Below are 19,003 nucleotides of genomic sequence, written 5' to 3'. Positions count from 1 at the left end.
CATTTATCCCTCCTGGACGTTTATTTATTTGCGACATTTATATGCCGCCCTTCTCATCCCGAAGGAGACTCAGAGCGGCTTACAAGAGATGTGTGTGTGTGTGTGTGTGTGTATATATAATACATTATACCATGAGTACAGTACAATATCAGCGCTATACATCACTATATTGTACTATACAATTATATTGTACTATACAATTATATTGTAATATTATTAGTAATATTACATGTAATATAAAATATATAATTATAATATCATATTATTATTATTATTATTATTATTATTATTATTATTAATTATAAATTAGTATAACACAGGAGACAAGATGGAACTGTCCCCTGGCCTTCTCTGTCTTCACTCTGGCTCAGAGCGGCAGTTCGTGCTTGGGGGAGGCATCCCCAACTGATGAAATATGGAGGAGACAAGATGTTCTTGCAACCAATCTGGCTGCTATGTTTTGAGCTACCGTATTTACTCAAATCTAATGCTCACCTGTATTTGGCTAAATTACCTCACCAGAATGAGGGTTCGCATCACACAATCATCTTAGTGCTAAGCCAAAAGGGAAGCTGCTTCAGGAGCTTCTCTTTGAAAGACCACATCTCTAATTTCATAACTCAATGCTATGGGATCCTGGGATTTGTAGTCTGGTGTGGCACCAGCATCCTTTGGCAGAGGAAGATTAAGGCCTTGCAAAACTACAGTCCCCAGGTTTATTTCCACAGCAGAGATGCACCCCAAGGTTTACTTTTCCATTGCTGGAAGCTTTGGTGTTCCACTGTAATGTCAACAAACCATCGCTTTTGGAAGGGCAAAATAACTTTAAAGAAACAAGCAAAGGTCTGCAGAATGACTGTCTAGGTTTCCTTTTCTGATCATATAAGAAGTACTTTTGGCAAATCAGAGAGAGAAAACACATCCCTTTACTAAAATACGTACCAGCTCTACAAGTTTTTCAAGAAAAGGAATCAGTTTTAGGAGTTCGTTGTCGTTTTTGTCCATGAACCAGCTCTCTATTGGAATCCCATTTGAAAGCTGAAATTTCAAACAAAACACAAAGAAGGCAAGTTACTTCGTTTCCTTTTCAGCGATTGTGAATCAAATTGTGTCATTATTCTAGCTGTAGTTATCAGAAAACACCTTCATAATAAAACCTTCTTTGTAGGGGGGCTGCTGCAAATGTTTTATAGTGAAAATGGCTTTGTTGAAAGTATTGTATGTATTTCATGGTGAAAATCACAACAAATTGGGTGTTTCCCTTTTCCTTCATAAACAATTTCTCATTCATAAAACTATGATTTTCTTTTTAGCTCTGAAGGCAAGAAACAATTGTGTCAAAATATATTTTGTCTTCATTTGTTTTGTTGTTGTTTTTTTAAAAAAATGTAACATTTGAAAAGTGGACTGGAAAAAACACGCTCACCTGATAGGCAAAGGCTTGTGGTGAATTATCAATAATGATCGTCTTGGAGAGATCTCTGCCGAGGATGTTTAAGTCCTTTATGTAGTTGCCTTGTACGCAAACGCAATGCTCTCGGAAAAGCCGATGCCTGCAAGCAAATTGTAAGGAAAACAACGCCCCAATTACAGGCACATAAAAAGAAATCGTGTTTGCAAAACGTTTCTTCAAAAGTGACATTTGAATCCTCAGAAGCGTTCATGTTAACAATATTTAAAATGTTCAAGTTGTTTTGTGTATTTATATGGCAAATCTCAGATTAATCAGTGTTTGGGTTTGTAATCCATGCATGTATATCAGTGGTTTCCAACCTTTTTTTTTAGCAGGGACTACTCTCCAACATTAGTACCAAAGGGGTTATGAATCAGCTTTTGGCCAACTTTAGATTCGATCTGGTTATTTTGGGCGCCGATTAAGAAAACTGCATTGGATAGACCACATTAGCTCTCGTTTCTGATATAGAGCATATGCCATCCAATAGTCGCCATCTGCTCACCCACAAAAAAACATATTTAATAATCTAGTGCTGAAATAGTAGTAGCAATCTTTCGCGGATAGTCCGGTTCTCTCCTCCCAACATCCCCGTTACCCTGGCACTACTAAAGGGTTTTGCAAGACCAGTCGCTCTCGTTGCCATGTGGTTTCGAGGCAACAGTGTACTAATGGTGAGGCCGCAGACCTTATTTTCATTCTTGCAGACCACTGGAAATCCACGGACCACAGGTTGCGAACCACTGATGTGTGTGTGTATTTTCCAAGACATCTCCCACATCCAGAGAGCCCTGTGATTCCCCCGCTAACAATGCATCTTGACCAAACTTGGCATGCAGACCCCAATTACCAACAGAACATACTGGAGGGCGTTTGGTGCAATTGACCTGGGAGTTATAGTTCACCCAAATCCAGAGAGATTGTGAACCTAGCCAGTGATGCATTTGGATAAAACTTGGTACACAGATTCAATATGACCAACTGAAAACACTGGCTGGGTTTTTGTTTTTTGGAGGGGGTTGACCTTGAATTTTGGGAGTTATAGTTCACTCACACCCTCATACATTTTCAAATGGGAATTCTAATAAATAGCATGACAAAAGGCCAAACCCAGGCATCGCTGGGTACCTAAGCCAGAACATTTATTTATACACACACGCACACACACACAAAGATGCACATATACTCACCTCACCAGCTGCTTCTTAGGGTCTAGAATGTTCAGCAATTTGTCTGCATACACTTTCTTAGAGGCGGTAAAAAGAATGATCTGCAAAGGAAGCAAAGAAGCAATACTATATGAGATATATTCTCCTGACAAAGATTAAGACCTTAACAAAACACAGAGCAAGGCCAAAGCAAGTTGGATTACCTCATAGATTTGAGACATACGTTCCAAGAACTCTCTGAAGAATGGTCTTAATCGTACGTAAACCTGGAATAAGAAGAGAAGGTGGTTTAAAGACAGAGGCCCCAAAGAGGAAGAAGACTTGCTTCAAACACCAGGGACGTCTCAAACTACAAATAATAAAGAGGTTCACACAATCCATAGTTATTAACAGAGGCATGATGTGTGTCAAAATATGTATGGCATTCCTGCAATTTCCATTACTGAATGCACAAAAGGATTTATAGCATGATTTACTGAACATAGACCAGGCAATGCCTTAATTAAAAGCAGTATCTTCTCGCTTTCTTCTCACTCACCAATCTCTTAGTATTTCAAGTAATATGTGTTTATTTTAATATGTGCTTGTATGTTGTGTTTTAACTACATTTGAATATTTGCTTTTAATATTATTATTATTATCATCATCATTTATATCCTGCTTTACTCTCAAGGAGATTCAAAGCAGGTTACATTAAAAGTATTTCAGTACAATTTACAATCTATTAATATATAAACATTAAAACATTTTATAAATGTCTTTGACTATATTGGGCCCTACCTTAAGCCAAAAGGAGAGGCAGTTAATAAATAAAATTATTATTCAGTCTATTATTATTTGATACACAACAAGAGTAGTACACAGCAAAAAGACCACTATGCTGGCTTTTGTATTTAAGCATACGTCGACACTTCTCAAGTGTCTAGGACTGTGTAATGTATCAGTCTATTATTATTAATAATATTATTATGTATATTTATACCCTGCATTTTCTCTCCACAGGGAGACTCAAGGCAACTGATTAGAAACAATATACGCTTTTGAATTTCAAAACCACTCATTTTTAGCTAGAATCTTCTGCCAGACTGAATAATTCCATCACAAAAAAGCATTTAAAATAACAATTAAGTAAACTTTTAAAGTAAACTTTATATGCCTCCGCCATAGATGGGGACAGATCACAAAAGCAATTTCCATCCATTAGAGCATAGATTTCCTGACCCACATTACAGTGTTCAAAATAAATTACTTGGAAGAACTACTTTGCAGTCTGAATTGCATTTAGCTCTCCCATCAGGAAAAAAAACATTCTGAAGTAAAGAGAGATATTTTGTTTTTTTAGAGATTTGACAGTGGAGGGCAAAAGCAAGTTCTGAAATAACAGTCAGATTAAAAGCTCTTATTCACCCTTAATGAACCCACTGAGTCTTCCTCCAATACACAAAGTCTAGGGGACACAGGAGAGGGCTTTCTTGGCTGTGGTCAACACAGATTTCTTTCCAATCAAAACCTAGCTTTTATTAAAGCTTTAAATAATTATTTCAAGTCCTGTATAATTGTACATGATTTTAAAGAGTGGTTTCATCACAAATGTGTTTAATAAGTTGTTCACATTATTTATGGCTTGGATCTGGAAGTGTTTCAAACTGTCTGCATTGCACAGTCATGAGATACAGCAATAAAGGGTGAAATGGAAGTGTTTTAATGAATAGCATGTTACTAAATTAACAAAGGCCACCTATACCAGGCACTTAGACCTCCATTTAGGTAAAGCATTCTGGTGTCTCAATCTCATTCAGTGCAAAGGAGGGACTGTAGACCAGCCTGCACCCGATGGAATATGAATTTGTTGTTGGGCTGCAAAGGAGGAAACACACATCTGTGCCAAGTTATTACCTCCACCACCAGGCCTGCCCAACCTTCAGCCCTCCAGATATTTTGGACCCCAACTCTCAGAAGCCCTTATTGCCCCAACTCTCAGAAGCCCTTATTGCCAACTTGTCTGATGGTCAGGGATCCTGGGAGCTAAAATCCAAAACACCTAGAGAACTGCAGGCTGGCAAGTCTGTTCTACACAGTCCTGCAAACAAGTTGGGTTAGAGCTCGGGTCACAATCACATTGAAGGCAAAATAACAGTTCACATCCAAATTCTTGATAACATTTAGCTGTTATTAGGGTAGGGTTAATACTAAGTTAGCAGTACATTTAACTCTGCACAGACAGCTGATGCACTCTTAGGACACAAGAGCCTGGCACACTTTTATGAAAGGGATTGAAAACATAAGTTCATGCCTTTTGGTTTAAAATTTGATTAAACAGCTCCTGCAAACAAACAGAGAGAACAATAACAAGGAGGCCCAGCTTTCCCTCCTGAACTGTGATACCGACAGTTCTTTCCTAGGCCCCATCTACACTGCCATTACAATGCAGATTGGACAGAATTATATGGCAGTGTAGACTCACTTCATCCGCTTTAATGCACTTAATCTGCATTAGACTCCTAACACAATTTTCGTTCCTGGGTTATAGAAGTCATTTCCTTATTGGTTCTATCATAAAAGCATGGGGAAAAGTTTATTAAATTGCAAAAACCTTGCTTTTGTAGGACATCCTACAGCACATTTTGCTTTAGTTTTTCAATGAGTATCTCGTCACGTCACAACCCATTCAACCTAGTTTGTGGCAGCCACAAAAATGAAGTTTCTGGAGTAGAACAACTACAATAGTCTTGGTTATTCAACCTACACTCATCCGACACTCTGTATTATCCGACGCCCCGCTCTTCCCAGCAGCAAAAGTGGTGGTGGCTGCCTTTGCCGCCCACCCTCCCTCACCCACCCTCCCTCACCCACCCTCCCAGCCGGGTCCTGGTTCTGCCCAAGGGAGAGCAGGCGACAAAGGTGGCAGTGACGGCAGAAGCAGGAGCCTGGCCTCTTCTTCCTGCTTCCTCCAGACCCCGGTTCCCTACCCCACTCGTCCTGGTGGCAAAGGTGATGGCGGCAGCGGCAGCAGCCACCTTTGCTGCCCTTCCTCGCTCACTCACTCACCAGGCCGGGCCCTGGTTTTGCTGCTGCCTTTGCCGCCATGACCCAGCCCGGTGAGTGAGCAAGTGAGGTGTGTAAGCGAGGGAGGGAGGGCAGATGGCAAAGATGGCAGCAGAAGCAGGAGTCTGGAAGAGGCAGGCAGGCTTCTGCTTCTGCTGCCGCCTTTGCCACCTTCCATTGCTCACTTCCTCACTGGGCCAGGTCTTAACGTCAAAGGCAGCAGAAACAGAAGCCTGTTTGCCTCTGACCAGGCCCGGTGACAAGCAGGGTAGGGAACCGGGGCCTGGAGGAGGCAGGAAGGAAGTCGCCTGAATGAGCGACTTAATAAGCAATCCCTCCCTATTAGCCAACATTTTCACTTATCCAATGTTCTGCCGGCCCATTTATGTTGGATAACTGAGACTCTACTGTACTTTCAAACTAAGTATCAAACAATTAAACAGGAAATAATATTTTCAAACAAGGAACAGAATTTCTTTCAAATCTTGTTACATAGTGTTATAAGAGTCAACAGTGACCATATAATGCAGTTCAAACTACATTATATGGCAGTGTAGAAGACTTCCCCATTTTAATACTCCACAGATATCCTCATCAGGAGCAAGTTAGGAGCCACAGCAGGCAGAAGGATTCAAAATCAACATTGTGATAAAGAATGGAAACCAGGTATATACACAAAAGCAGTTTACAAAAACATCGTATTAACAAATTCTTAAATTAGAGGCTACTACTCAGTCATTTTCATTTTCACCCATCTCGACCACTGAGAGTCACAAAACACCCATTTGCTGAACAATGGCTTCGAGAGACCTGGGGAAGGCGGGGAGGCACTGTCTTGGTTTCATGATACTCAACTGTGAACTGTATCTTCCTAACTTATGTGGCTTAAGAAGAATTCTCAACACTGCCAAGACCAAATACGAAGAGAGAAAACAAGTTTTTGTCTGTTTTTTTTTAAAGCTTCAGAATTTTGAAAAATTTTGAAATAAAGCAAAAGACAAAAAAGACAAGTTTTAAAATTAGGGTGAAATACCTGGACCAGGGTCCGTTTAAGGTGCCTGAAGTCACTCTCCAAAGAGACTACAGAAGGGTCCAATATCGTGCGAACTACATGGAGGGACGCTGTTGCCACTCCCAGGTACATCACACAATAGGGACCTGAGGACAACAGCCGGGGTCAGGGCAGCATCTTTGGCAGTTACTGGAGCACTCTCCTCCGCCTCCTCCTCCTCCTTTCCCTGTTCTTCTCCGACAGAGAGGTTGAATGCACAGTAGTAGATGGAGGCTAAGGATACGTTGTGAAGTACAACCAACAGTTAGCGTTCTCCATCAACAAGAGCACCTCTCGCCACAAAAGCAGCACCTAACTAGGAATGAAGAGATGGATTTGCTTCTGAAAAGCATGTTTATCCCCAAGTTCTGAGTGTCTTTTCCCCCTTCCATGTTTCCCTAGCATGGGCTGGTTTTATTATTATTACACAAGGAATAAAAATCAAAGCTGGAAGGAAGATCTTCCAATGTAAAATGATTGCTGTTTAAAGTACTAGTTTTCCTTTATTTCACTGGCTGGAGCAAATGCACCAAAGAGGAATCCTTCTAGCTTTCTAAAGGTTGAAATCCATACAACTGAACATGATAACAACTGTCAAGGTAAAAACCAGTGTGCCACAATACATCTGCTACCTGATGAAATTTCATAAATGCCTCTTAGTTACCAGTGTTTAGAAGGGGGAGAGGATACCAGGTAGGCCAGTGTTTGCCCACTTAACCCGGCACAAAGCAGACCGATACTCCACCTGATCAGGGTTCTGATTACCTGGTAAATGACATCTTGGAAAAGAACTGGAAATGTGAGTGCGGCATCTTCTAGTTCGTTTAGACTACAGTGTACTAGAGTTTCATCCTAAAAAGAAGTTTAAAAAGTGAGATTTAAAAGCAGAAAATCTGTGAATCTGAAATGAAGCCCTGCCCGCCTGCTATTTCTACTGCGCATGCAAATCAAATGCCACCATGGTTTAGTATTCACTTCCCAATTGTTCTCCTTACCAAGTCTAGAACTAAGGAGAACTCTGGTGTGCTTCTCGTTTTCAGTGGAAGAGCAGGTTTCCGGTTAAGTTGTTCTTCTGTAAGTGGGGGGACGTGCTTGATGAAGTAATACCTAGGAGGGAAGGAGGTCAAGATAGCATCTGATAACCCAATATACCGTATATACTTGAGCCTAAGCTGAGTTTTTCATCCCTTTTATTAGATTGAAAAATACTCAAGTCAAAGTTATTTATCATTTTACTCTATTATCGTTATTTTGATTATATTTATGATTTTATTCTGTTTATTATTTTATTACATTTATTATTTTACTCTTTATTATTATTATTACTACATTTATTATTTTACTCTATTTTATTATTACATTATTTTACTCTATTATTGCTGTAATTGTTACATTTCCATTATTTTACTCTATTATTTTTATTATTATTACATTTATTATTTTACTCTATTATTATTGGAAGGATATAAGCACATTTACATTAAAGAAGATAGGAATAATGGTTTAATCAGAGCTGGATAGTCTTATCTTAAATTACAGTTTTATGTAAATATTCAAAAACATTTAACCTACTGATGCCTCAATTAATGTAATTTTTGGTATTTATTTTGATTTTGAAAATTTACCAGTAGCTGCTGCATTCCCCACCCTCAGCTTATATTGAGTCAATATGGTTTCCCAGTTTTTTGTGGTAAAATTAGGTGCCTCAGCTTATATTTGGGTCAGCTTAAATATATACTTCAATTATTGTAATGTTGTTAACACAGGATCCCACCACAAACCTTACTTACAAGGAACTGCTTTGTGCCTTTAGAGAGACAGTGACTAAATAAAGAGGGACACTTACGGATCAAAGACTTCCCAGTCTTCTTCATAGGTGGCTTCTGCGTGAGCTGATGAGTAGCCGCTGTCGGGAGACACTGGCGCTAAGAGAACACAAATTACCACTGTGAGTTCCCTGGAAGAGCAAAGGAGCTTCCCATTGAAGAGCAGAATGTTAAAAAACCTTTACATTTGGCCGTTGGACCTCAAAGGTCCCGTCTTCATTTCTATGGTCCTTGTCTGGCACACAGAATTCTCTAATCTGAACAACTTCCACCTGTACCTGATAAACCTATTTCTCGTGAAATAGATGCCTGACAAATAAAGATTAAAATTGTCATCATTTTTTTCAAACGTGAGTTTAAAAGGCCAGGTATTATTTCAGAAGGATCTCAAGTGAGCTCAGCTACTGACACAAGTCACATGTATATGGACAGCTAAAGACACAACCGATCTGAAAAATATATTTCAGTGAAACACTGTACACTTCTTAGGCCTTATACTTAGCAGCCAAGGAGAGACACTTCCTTTGCTCTTTTTCTGAATGTGAGCGGGTGGGACAAAGACACACAAGGCAACTACCATATTTCATTGCATTATAGTCATCATTGCATAACAGTCACACCCCATTTTTGGGTGGCAAAATTGGTATTTTTGTGTTCACATAATAGTTGCTGAGCCTTTTAAGCCCTACCTTCCTTCTTCAAAGGCAAGGCAGTTTTTTAAAAAAAAACTGTAATAGCGGTCCCTGGAACTTAAATCTTTCCTTCTTACTGCTTTCTCCAAAGAGCTCAATTTCAGATTTTGTAAACTGCCTTGCCTTCAGTGAAAGAAGAGAGAGAGGGAGGGAGGATCTTCAGTTGAATGTCTTTGTTCCTGGCAGTTCAAAGACATGGTTTATCAGTTTAACAACTGAGCTACCTGTGTGCTATCATATGAATGCTTGTGAACATCCTTTTTTCAAAGGGTTGACTTCAAACAAGGTCATGCCTTCCTTCCCTTGACTAGTGGTTTTCCAAAGGTGGTTTCCAAATGTTCATGGAGATTCACATTTGCAAAAAGGATATGACATCAATTTTCTTTTCAGAAAGGTCATGAATGCCATTTTTCCAAAAACAGACAGGGACCTCTTTGTCCCTGGGGCACCAGTTCTTAAGGCCCCTAAAGACTCCTCCAGTGAGCAGGTCCTGCTTGCAGGTCAGTCAAAGCACTGCTAGCTCTCACCAGTGAGTGGAGGCAGGTCGCGATCCGTCACATCCTCGGCTTCCTCCAGGCCGTTGTTGATTGTCGATCTGACCTGTGCCACTTGGCTGGCGTAAGGGGTCCCGTTTGCTGAGGCAGCAGTGCTGGTGATGATCTCGTCCACTTGCTCCATGTCCAGCTGCTTCACGATTTCTTCGGCCTCCACAGCTTGGCCGGGAGACTCTGATCCGGCCGAACCTGAAACACAGACATCCTTTCATGGACTGCCATTGCAATCAGGCAAGAAGGAAGATTTGCACAAGTGTTTGTTCTTAGAGAGGAATAACGGAAAGTGTCCATGTAGAAGACAACTCTCTTACAAGGGACAGGGTTTTTTATTTTTAGTGGTATATAACTTATAATGGAAGCTTTGCATGGTACTTGCCATTTTTATTTGCTGGTGAGAAGAAATTGAAGACAGGAGAGAATATGGTCCCCAGTAACGTAGTCCGTGGGGGGCTGCCGGCGGCGGGATTATCCTCCAACTTCCCATTTTGCCTAACATGCTGGTTTGTCATTTCATAATTTCCAGCTTCTGGAACAGACACATAAGCAAGACAGGTACTAAGCAATTTCCCACAGTCAGAGGTGTCCCTGCTTTCATTTTCACTACAATAGGTTAGACACACACAAAGCTACAATGACAAAATGCCAGCAGGCAAAGTTCAATCTCTTAAAGGTATGGCCATAAAGAAAAATATACAGCTCCTGACACAATGCTCTGATTCAAATGTATGGTTTAATGCTCTAAAAATGAACCTTGGGCTCCTGTGCTTGCCCGCTTCTTCATATGTGGCATGCTTTCATTTCACGTTAACTGCAATTTGGTACTACATTCAAATCCCAAAGCGTGGTTTAATTTTGATGGTTTACCTACAGCAAGTCAACTTCACAAATCATGTTTAGACTAAGCACAGTCTGTCAAGTCGTTGATCTAATATTCAAGTTAAAAACAATCTTCCATCTGTGGCTCTGCCTGAGGCAAAAGGCTGGGAATACAGTGAACCAACACGCCTGGAACCTATTTCTCTAGCAACAGAACACAGTCATCCATTGCACCTAAAGCAGCCAATGGGTGTAAGTAGCAGGGATGCAAGTTGGTCCCTTAACAAGTTGTCATTAAACTGTAGTCTAAATCCCACAAAAGCCAATGGTAAGGGATTATGGAAGTTTCACTCCTCTTTAAAAATATAGTACCACATCTAGTGGACCAGTACAAAAACTTCTGGACTCATTTTGCAGTTTGCACCCAAATACCAAAAAGCTACTTGCTAATCTATCCAACTAACCAGGGGGGCTGGACCTATGGCCTACAATCTCCAAGGCAGTGAAGCTGGAAGCATCACAATTGGCTACCTCTGACTTTGCCGAATCCCCACTAAGAGTATAGACCAGTCCCGCACACCATGTGGCCCACATAAGCCATTGGTGTGCCTTGCACACACTGCCAGCCAGGACTCTCCTGCCTTTGCCCTCCCTGGTTTGTGTAAAAAAAAAAAGTGGGGGGGGGGGAGAGATAAAGAAAGGAAGGGGGGAGGAGAAGGGACAGGGAAAGAAAAAAAAAGAGGGAGAAAGGGAGACAGGAAGGGAAGGAAAAAATGTTAGGTAGGAAAGAGAGAGGGAAGGAAGAAGATGGGAGAGAGGGTAGGAAAAAGAGAAGGAATAAAGGAGAGCAAGAAAGAGGAAGAGGAAGAGGAAGAGGAAGGAAGGAAAAGAAGGAAGGAGAAGAGGAAGGGAGGGAGGGAAGGGAGAAAGGAAGCAAGGAAGAAAGAGAAGGAAGGGAGAAAAAGAGAAGGAATGAATTTAGAATGTGATTTGAACCTAAGACTGTGGCTTTGAACCCACTGAATGCTTTCAGGCAAGTCACACACTCTCAGCCTCATAAGACAAAGACAAATCCCATTTGAACAAATACTGACAAAAAAAACTCTGTGAGAGGGTTGCCCTAAGTCTGAAATTACTTGAAGGCACACAACAAAAACAATCCCAATTAATCATTTATTATACTTTACTTGGGAAGTGAGGTGCTAAAAACCTATTTGCGGCCCCAAGAGGGTTAGGCTATCTAATTTGTCCCCTTAACTCCTGCCAACTCGTGCAGGCCTGAAATAGATACTTGACCCAACAGAAATATTGATGACCCGCCATAGCCACCCTAATGATATGATAATCTATGAAAACTGCTCAGAGCAGGAATATCAGTGATGATTGATAAATAAATCATTTACTTTTTAAATACTTAAAAAAGAACAGGCAAATGAAGCATGCCTATGCCATAATATATCAGGTTGCTGACTTCCTTGATGGGAGAAGCGTCAGCCTATGAATTCTGCACAGGAAATAATACAACTGTAGCATCCCCATCGACACAGGAGAACTCAGCCCAACCTCCGGCCTCAGACCCATCAGCAGAGTCCATTCTGGGCAAGGAAGCACCGGGATAATAATAAACTCAAAGACATGCTAAAGCCTTGCTCAGCTATATTCAAGGCTCATTCTGGAGCCTTGGATAAGACGCCTTCTCAGCTCTGCAAAATATGCGTAACATCCTGCCCTGGATGTTTACTGTAAGCATCAAGGAAGGGGAAAAACACCACAAAGAGGCACTATACACACAAACCAAAGGGTACTCCCAGCTTGTTGGCAGGCAGATCCCTCTACCTCTGTGAAAGCAGTGCCAAAAGTCTTAATTACTTCACTGATGCAGAAAGACCAAAGGCCTTGCATGACTTGCTGAAGTGGAATATTTACAAACCTCCATTCACTTGACTTTTCCTCCTCACTCGAGGGAGTTGTTTGTTCGGTTTGTCTCCTGTTCGCGAAGTGGATATAATCAGGCTGTCATCTATATCCCGCTCGATCCTACTTCTTTTTGCAGGGTGTTCTTTCTCATCCTAAAGAAATAAAGCACAGCCATATTACAGCCTGGCCTTTACGCAGGCTGAAACCTCTTTTTTATGGTTTGGGTGTTTTGTATGGCCATGATTCAAGTTAAAATCCTAAAAATCCAAACTTTCGCCAACAAAAATAATTCTGGGTTTCATATAGATATATAGAAAAAAGAAGACGATTTAGAGGGAGGGAACAGAAAAGTCAAATTATTTTTATTTAAATGCTTTCCTGTTAAGATCTGAGGATAACTGGTCTGGATAGTTCACTGAAAGGTGAAGGTTTTTGACACTTGTTTGAAACACTGTGTAAAAGCATTACTTACAAATGTGTAGAAATGCATGGCTTTATTAAAGTCGAAGGCAAGATCTCCTGGAAAAGGTTGTGGATTTTTATTTTGGTGTGGGGCAGAACAGCAACTTCCCCTGCCTTGAGATGACTCTTTCTGGGCGGAGCCACTGAAGATGGCTCCGTCTGACCCACATGAAGGACGGAAATTCCCTAGTAACTTTCCATTCTGACGAGTGAAGACTCTGACTTTCGGCACCAGGCAGTGACATGCAGGATGAGATGATGGGCCACGCCAGCCCAATAACTTGACATGGTTCAATATCTTTACAACAGGTATGTTTTAAATGTGCCAGGATGTTTCTTTTTGTAATTCTTCTCAAGAAGGCTTTGTCCTAAAAGGGATGTTTGTACAACAAATAGAACCCCCCCCCCCCGGATCTGTGGAACTCCCTCCCTAAGGACATCAGGCTGGCCACCTCCCTCCTGTCCTTCAGGAGACAACTGAAGACCTGGCTGTGGGACCAGGTGTTCGACTAGAGGCATTGACCAGAGGACAATGGCAGCTTAGAAAGGAAACTTCAACATTACGACATTGGATTTGTTTGGCCAGATCTTGGTTTTAGCAGCATGTTAGTTGAATGTTAACCCATTTTTTTATGATTTTCATAATGTTTTAATCAAGCTTTACTGTTTTTAATAGAATGTATATGTTGACAGCATCACTGATGCTTATGTAAAGCCGCCCCGAGTCCCCTTGTGGGAGAAGGGCGGGGTAGAAATGAAGGAAATAAATAAACAGACTCCCGCAAAGCATCCAAAGGGAGGGCTTACCTTTGGAGTGCTTCCTTTGATGAACTTTTTGATGGAAGACAATAAGCCAGTTTCATTTTTCTGCGGCTTTCCTCCGCCAACAGGTAAGCTTTCTTCTACCTCCGAGTACTTCCTCTTCACCCTCAACATGCGCTGCGTGTGATTTTGATTTGACTGCTGAGAAGCTTTCCGCGTTCTCAGCCTCATTTTGTTGGTATCACATGTAAAGCTGCAACAGGAGAACAGACAGGGAAGCCTGTCAATATAGCAAACTCTCTATAATTACAGAACACTTAATTCAAAGCAGTATATGTATTTTTGTAAAAAAAATTAAAAATCACAATTGCATTTGAGCAGCCACAAAAACCAAAAGACAGCATCTAGAAACCTGAAAAATTCTACCATCACTGGGTACAGAGCATTCATTTTGTGGTATTTAAAAGCAAGATTGAAAATCACATGGGAGTTGAACTATTGGGCAGATCACTTACACTTTGTGCGAAAGGAGGATATTGGTAGGTGCTTTTCTAAATCTTGTATCAACAACGATAGGGACAGATATTCAGCTATAAGAGTGACCTTATGACAGGGAAACAATCCTCTCTCTCCATCCTGGACACCCGGTCACAGCAAAGAGCAATTCTGACTTCTGTCCTTCTTAATACGAAATCTAACAGAATGAAGTGTAACATGAAATTCCAGCTTTGACTCTATGATTGTAAATTCTCATTTGAAGTATCAACTGCAAGTAACATAGACAATTTCTGTTGAGGCACCTGTTTAATTGTATTGGGCTTCCGTGTATAGGAAGACAACATTATTACATGGCTATTAAATTAAAAACGTGCCTTTCGTAAGCATACTAGTAACAGTACATAATTCAAACAACGTTGACTGCAATGGGAGTAAATGAAACCGCTACCTTATTCAAATTAAAGAGACCTCAAATTGCTGAAGTTTGGCTGGGCTGAATCCTCAATTATTGTCTCTTTATTTCTGTTGGGAAAACATGCCTGTTCAAAAGATATGAAACCTTCCTTGATGGGAGAAGCATCAGCCTATGCATTCTGCTATGCTTGTTTACAGAAAGGCAGAGAGCAGACTACAAATGCATGCGCTGCGTCAATGTCTTTGAATGGGAGATTAGGCGGCTATATCGAGACAGACGGGGGGGGGGGGTTATTCCTTAAGGCACAGTTCATTCAACCGAGCCAAACGCTCCTGCCAGACTTCTTGGCTTACTTCCTATCCTGGCTATCAAGCCACAGTTATAAATATCCTTAATGTTCTTAGCAACAGTTACCTACAATCCTTTGGATGACAGAGGTTTGCTTTCCCAATACATGACAGCCAGGACACAAACGGCGGTGTTTTCCCTTACACGACATGCAAATACAGCTCAGTGTAAGAAAAGGGCTGGCACCAAGGAGGCGCACACACACAATGCAAATGTTCACTGGGAACTCAATCTGCTGGGGCCTACGGGCTACTAACTTAGGCTCCCTGCCTCTGAAAAAAGTGGCAGAGGCTTAACTGATACAGGATTCCCCTTACTGTGAGAATTACTGTGATTCCTCATACTGATGGGGCGTAGGAATGAGCTCTGCATCAGTCTCCAATGAGGAGGTCCGTGTTCACAATATCACTGGGGAGGGCTGTGAGCCTAATCCAGTACAATCCCCTGCCAGTGCAGGAGAACCACAGCCAAAGCACCCCTGACAGATGACCATTCCACCTCTGTCCAACATCTCCACAATCATTTCCTTCCTTGTAATTTCAATCCATTGAAGAAGTAGGTTCTACCCCTTTGGGGCACTAGAAAACAAGCTTACTCCATCTTCCACATGACAGTCCCTCAAATCTTTTTAAAATGTCTTTCATATTGCATCTTAGTCTTCTTGAAGCTAAACAGACTTTGCTTCCTGAACTGTTTCACCTGTGGCTTGGTTTGCAGACCTTTTCCCATTTTGACTGCCATCAGTCTCTGGACTCTTCCCAGCTTGTCAATAGCCTCCTTGAACTGTGGTGCCCAGAACTAGGCAGAGGACCCCAAGGGGAAGTCTGAACAAAGCCCAACAGAGTGGTGCTATTAATTCGCTATTAATTCAGACTATTAATATAGCCTAAAACTACATTATCCATTTTGTTACTGCTCTGGTGCAACTTGTTTTCTTCCAAGACCTCTACATAGTTTTCATGCATTGCTATCAAGCCAGGCATCACCCATCCTACATATGTGAATCTTTTCCCTCTTAAAATCCATGTTCTGAGCTGTGACCCAGTTCTCCATCCCCTGTTCATGACCTCTGAGGCATTGGCTTCCACAAATTTGATGGTAGCCAATGATCTACTCATTCATCCCAGCACATCTGACCACAGCAACTGATTGATGTACGCTCATTGATTTGTGGTCATAAGACATAAGGCAGCAGGCCCACTGACCTTGTGGCTAAGACAGCATCTGCAACAGAGGAGGATTTGTCTGCCTGACTTTCAGGGCATCCAAGGTACTGCTTGGGCCACCTCTCACAGTAAGCAAGATTCACAGTCAAGACAAGGAAGTACAATAATTTTCTGCACCAATTAATATTTAAATCTAAAAGACAGATCTACCTGAAATGAGCAGCTGCAAGCACTGATCAAATTAACCAGCTGACCCATTAACTGATTTATTAGAAGGGGAATTGTAAATGGTAGTTCTGAGATTGAATGATAGGCTTGAAAAAGACCCACTTGGCTCCTCTTTCTTAAGGTAATCGAGAATGAAAGAATATGAATGGTGGTGTTCTTTGCAGCAGTAATGAGGTACATTATGATTAATTTCTAACTTGTGTAATTTTTCCCCTTCAATGTCTTAAGGAGGCACTTGTGTGGGGAATATCTGGGATATCCAAATGTAAAGACAGTGAATTAATCTACTGGCATCAAGGTGACTATATATATATATATATATATATATATATATATATATATTTGTAGTGGTTCCAGCTAAAAGGAAAATGCTTGTTTGGTCTCTCACTACCTGTATTAGACTGCTTCACTCAGGTGCAAGAGAGGAACTTGCCTTCCCACTGGAGTTGAAGTCAGGATCAATAGCCATTCCAATTCATTTTTGTACATTGGACCAGGGACAGGGGAGAAATTACCTAATCCTTCGCCCCAGGCATCAAAATATCTTGGGCTGTTCTGCTTTACCAGATTCCTTCCTCCCAGACTGTTAGGATGCTGTGTGGCAAGTCTCAAAATTACTCTAAATTACAGCCCCTGTGAACTCAATGAATAATCATGTTTAGAGCTGTACTATTAGTGGCTTATAAATTTTAGCAGGACACGCATAGTTCCTGTTGGGATCCTGGAATGAAACAGCTGCTGCTGGAGGCATTAAGCAATCTAGATTTATAATCCATGGCAGAAGCCTATTTTTGGAAGTCACTTTCCTCTTGTTACAAAGCTGGTGTATGACAGCCAGGCTGCTAAAAGTTTCCTGAGTGTGCCCTTAAAAGCTTTTTATGGGAAGTCATGACCCCAAATAATATTTTTATAGGCATTCACCTCAGGAATGTTTGTAATTTTACCTAAAACAAAACACAGTTACATCATTACCAGATATATTTGCTTGATTGTGTTGGTGGCTTCTAGCCATTTATCCAAAATCCTTTTTTTAACTTCATGGATTTCAGGAAATTATTTCTGTCCATTAATTAAAATTGAGTAATAGTCAACTAGCCTGTTACTGAGGTACTTCATCAGTGAAGGCTCCTCCACCAATAAACATTCGGAGCTTCAGTAAGCTTGGAAACAGGAGCCTGTGCTGCTGTGGATGACAAGAGCTCCCTTCACCATCCTTCTGATGCTTTCTAGTGCTTTAGGAATGACCATCTGGAATGTGAGCATTTAAGCCAGGACAGCAATGACTGACCGACTGACCGACCAAGATATGCACACACACACTGAGTTCAGGGCATCAAAACATCCTCTGTGTCGCCTGCAACATGAAGGTTTGGTAAATATTTCCCATTTTGTGGTAAACATCCCGCTAGCTCCAATTCTACTCCCCCTGCTCTCATATTTACTATAAGCTTAGCTAAGCTAATTCATCCTTCTAAATAATCCCACAAAGAGCTTGAGTTCAATAACGGTGGTGGCAGTAGTGATAATGCCATTCATTAAGGAGCAAGAAAGAATGCAGATTCTTTGGTGCAGATATCAGCATATTCCCCTGTACTGACCATAACAAATAAATGGAAGGGATAAATCATTCAAGTTCAAAAAAAATCTGCAAGGACATTTAGAAATATTTTCTTCCTCCAAAGTCCATTTCATCATGGCAAGAGCTATCTGGGTTACATCATTATCTAAAAGAAAAATCCATTTTGCATTTCCTTGTGAAGAAAGGCATACCTATTTCCTTGAAGAGAGAGATACAATCCTAAAGGGTTGCTTGAGTCCAGAGCTCCCACTACTGGAGCATTTGCTCTTTCCAAGCTGGAGAAGATGGAAAAGGGAAGCATCCCATGCCAAAAGGCTTTCTAAAAGTCTTGCAGAACTTTGTAGTCTACTCTGTATTTCTTAGGGGCTAGAGAAAAAGCAAGTGTCAACTTCACTTTGAAGCTCATACGCATACACTGCCACAGATGACAACTGTCACCAATGGATCCAAAAAGCCTAGGAAACTGAAGAGGTGTGTGATATTTTTAAGCAAAGCTCTAATACAGGCACTCCCCAAGTTACGAACAAGATAGGTTCTGTAGGTTTGTTCTTAAGGTGAATTTGTTTGTAAGTTGGAACAGGTACATATTTCAAGTATTACTCGTGCCAAAATATATATCTTTTTGCTTTAGATTGCATAGGGAAGGGTGAAAATCCCTGTGGAGTTTGTTTTGCTGTCTGTTCCCCTGTTCAGAAGATTCTACCTCACTTTCTGTCTCTGTGAGAATTGGATTTTGAAAAATTTTATGGTTGTAGAAACAAGGATTGGAGAGAAAGCTTCAGTGGACACCCAGTGAATTTCCCTTCCAAGGGGTAGATTTCTCTTACTTCCTGTTGTCTCACCCCTGTTTTTAACTATGAGTCATTTGTATGTCAGATGTTTGTAACTCAGGGACTGTCTCTATAGGCAACATAAAAATTGTGATCAGTGAAAGGAGTTCCAGTTACCTGCCTTATTCAGTTCAATGAAATCAGACATCATTTTCCATTATGTTTAAGTGCAATGGAAATGATGGGTCTCAC

The 19,003-nt window shown here is 41.0% G+C and overlaps 1 protein-coding gene across 3 annotated transcripts in view; it reads right to left on the bottom strand.

The window, feature by feature from the left end:
* Positions 1 to 19,003, bottom strand: part of CTDSPL2 (CTD small phosphatase like 2) — a 33,224-nt gene that overhangs the window by 4,784 nt on the left and 9,437 nt on the right. For 2 of the 3 annotated variants that reach the window (XM_060755415.2, XM_060755416.2), the window contains 11 exons: positions 13,793 to 14,000; positions 12,537 to 12,675; positions 10,167 to 10,316; positions 9,764 to 9,979; positions 8,565 to 8,643; positions 7,714 to 7,825; positions 7,484 to 7,570; positions 2,826 to 2,888; positions 2,644 to 2,723; positions 1,427 to 1,553; positions 943 to 1,038 (listed from right to left, as the gene is read on the bottom strand). In XM_060755415.2, coding sequence (XP_060611398.1) covers positions 943 to 1,038; positions 1,427 to 1,553; positions 2,644 to 2,723; positions 2,826 to 2,888; positions 7,484 to 7,570; positions 7,714 to 7,825; positions 8,565 to 8,643; positions 9,764 to 9,979; positions 10,167 to 10,316; positions 12,537 to 12,675; positions 13,793 to 14,000 — 1,357 coding nt within the window. Of the gene's footprint in view, positions 1 to 942; positions 1,039 to 1,426; positions 1,554 to 2,643; positions 2,724 to 2,825; positions 2,889 to 7,483; positions 7,571 to 7,713; positions 7,826 to 8,564; positions 8,644 to 9,763; positions 9,980 to 10,166; positions 10,317 to 12,536; positions 12,676 to 13,792; positions 14,001 to 14,262; positions 14,442 to 19,003 lie in introns of those variants that run through there. The other variant, XM_060755417.2, reaches the window with a different exon arrangement.

This window comes from Anolis sagrei, chromosome 9, assembly GCF_037176765.1.
Source record: "Anolis sagrei isolate rAnoSag1 chromosome 9, rAnoSag1.mat, whole genome shotgun sequence".
Lineage (NCBI taxonomy): Eukaryota > Metazoa > Chordata > Lepidosauria > Squamata > Dactyloidae > Anolis > Anolis sagrei.
Note: the sequence above shows the minus strand (reverse complement) of the source record. Positions and strands in the feature narration are given on the sequence as shown.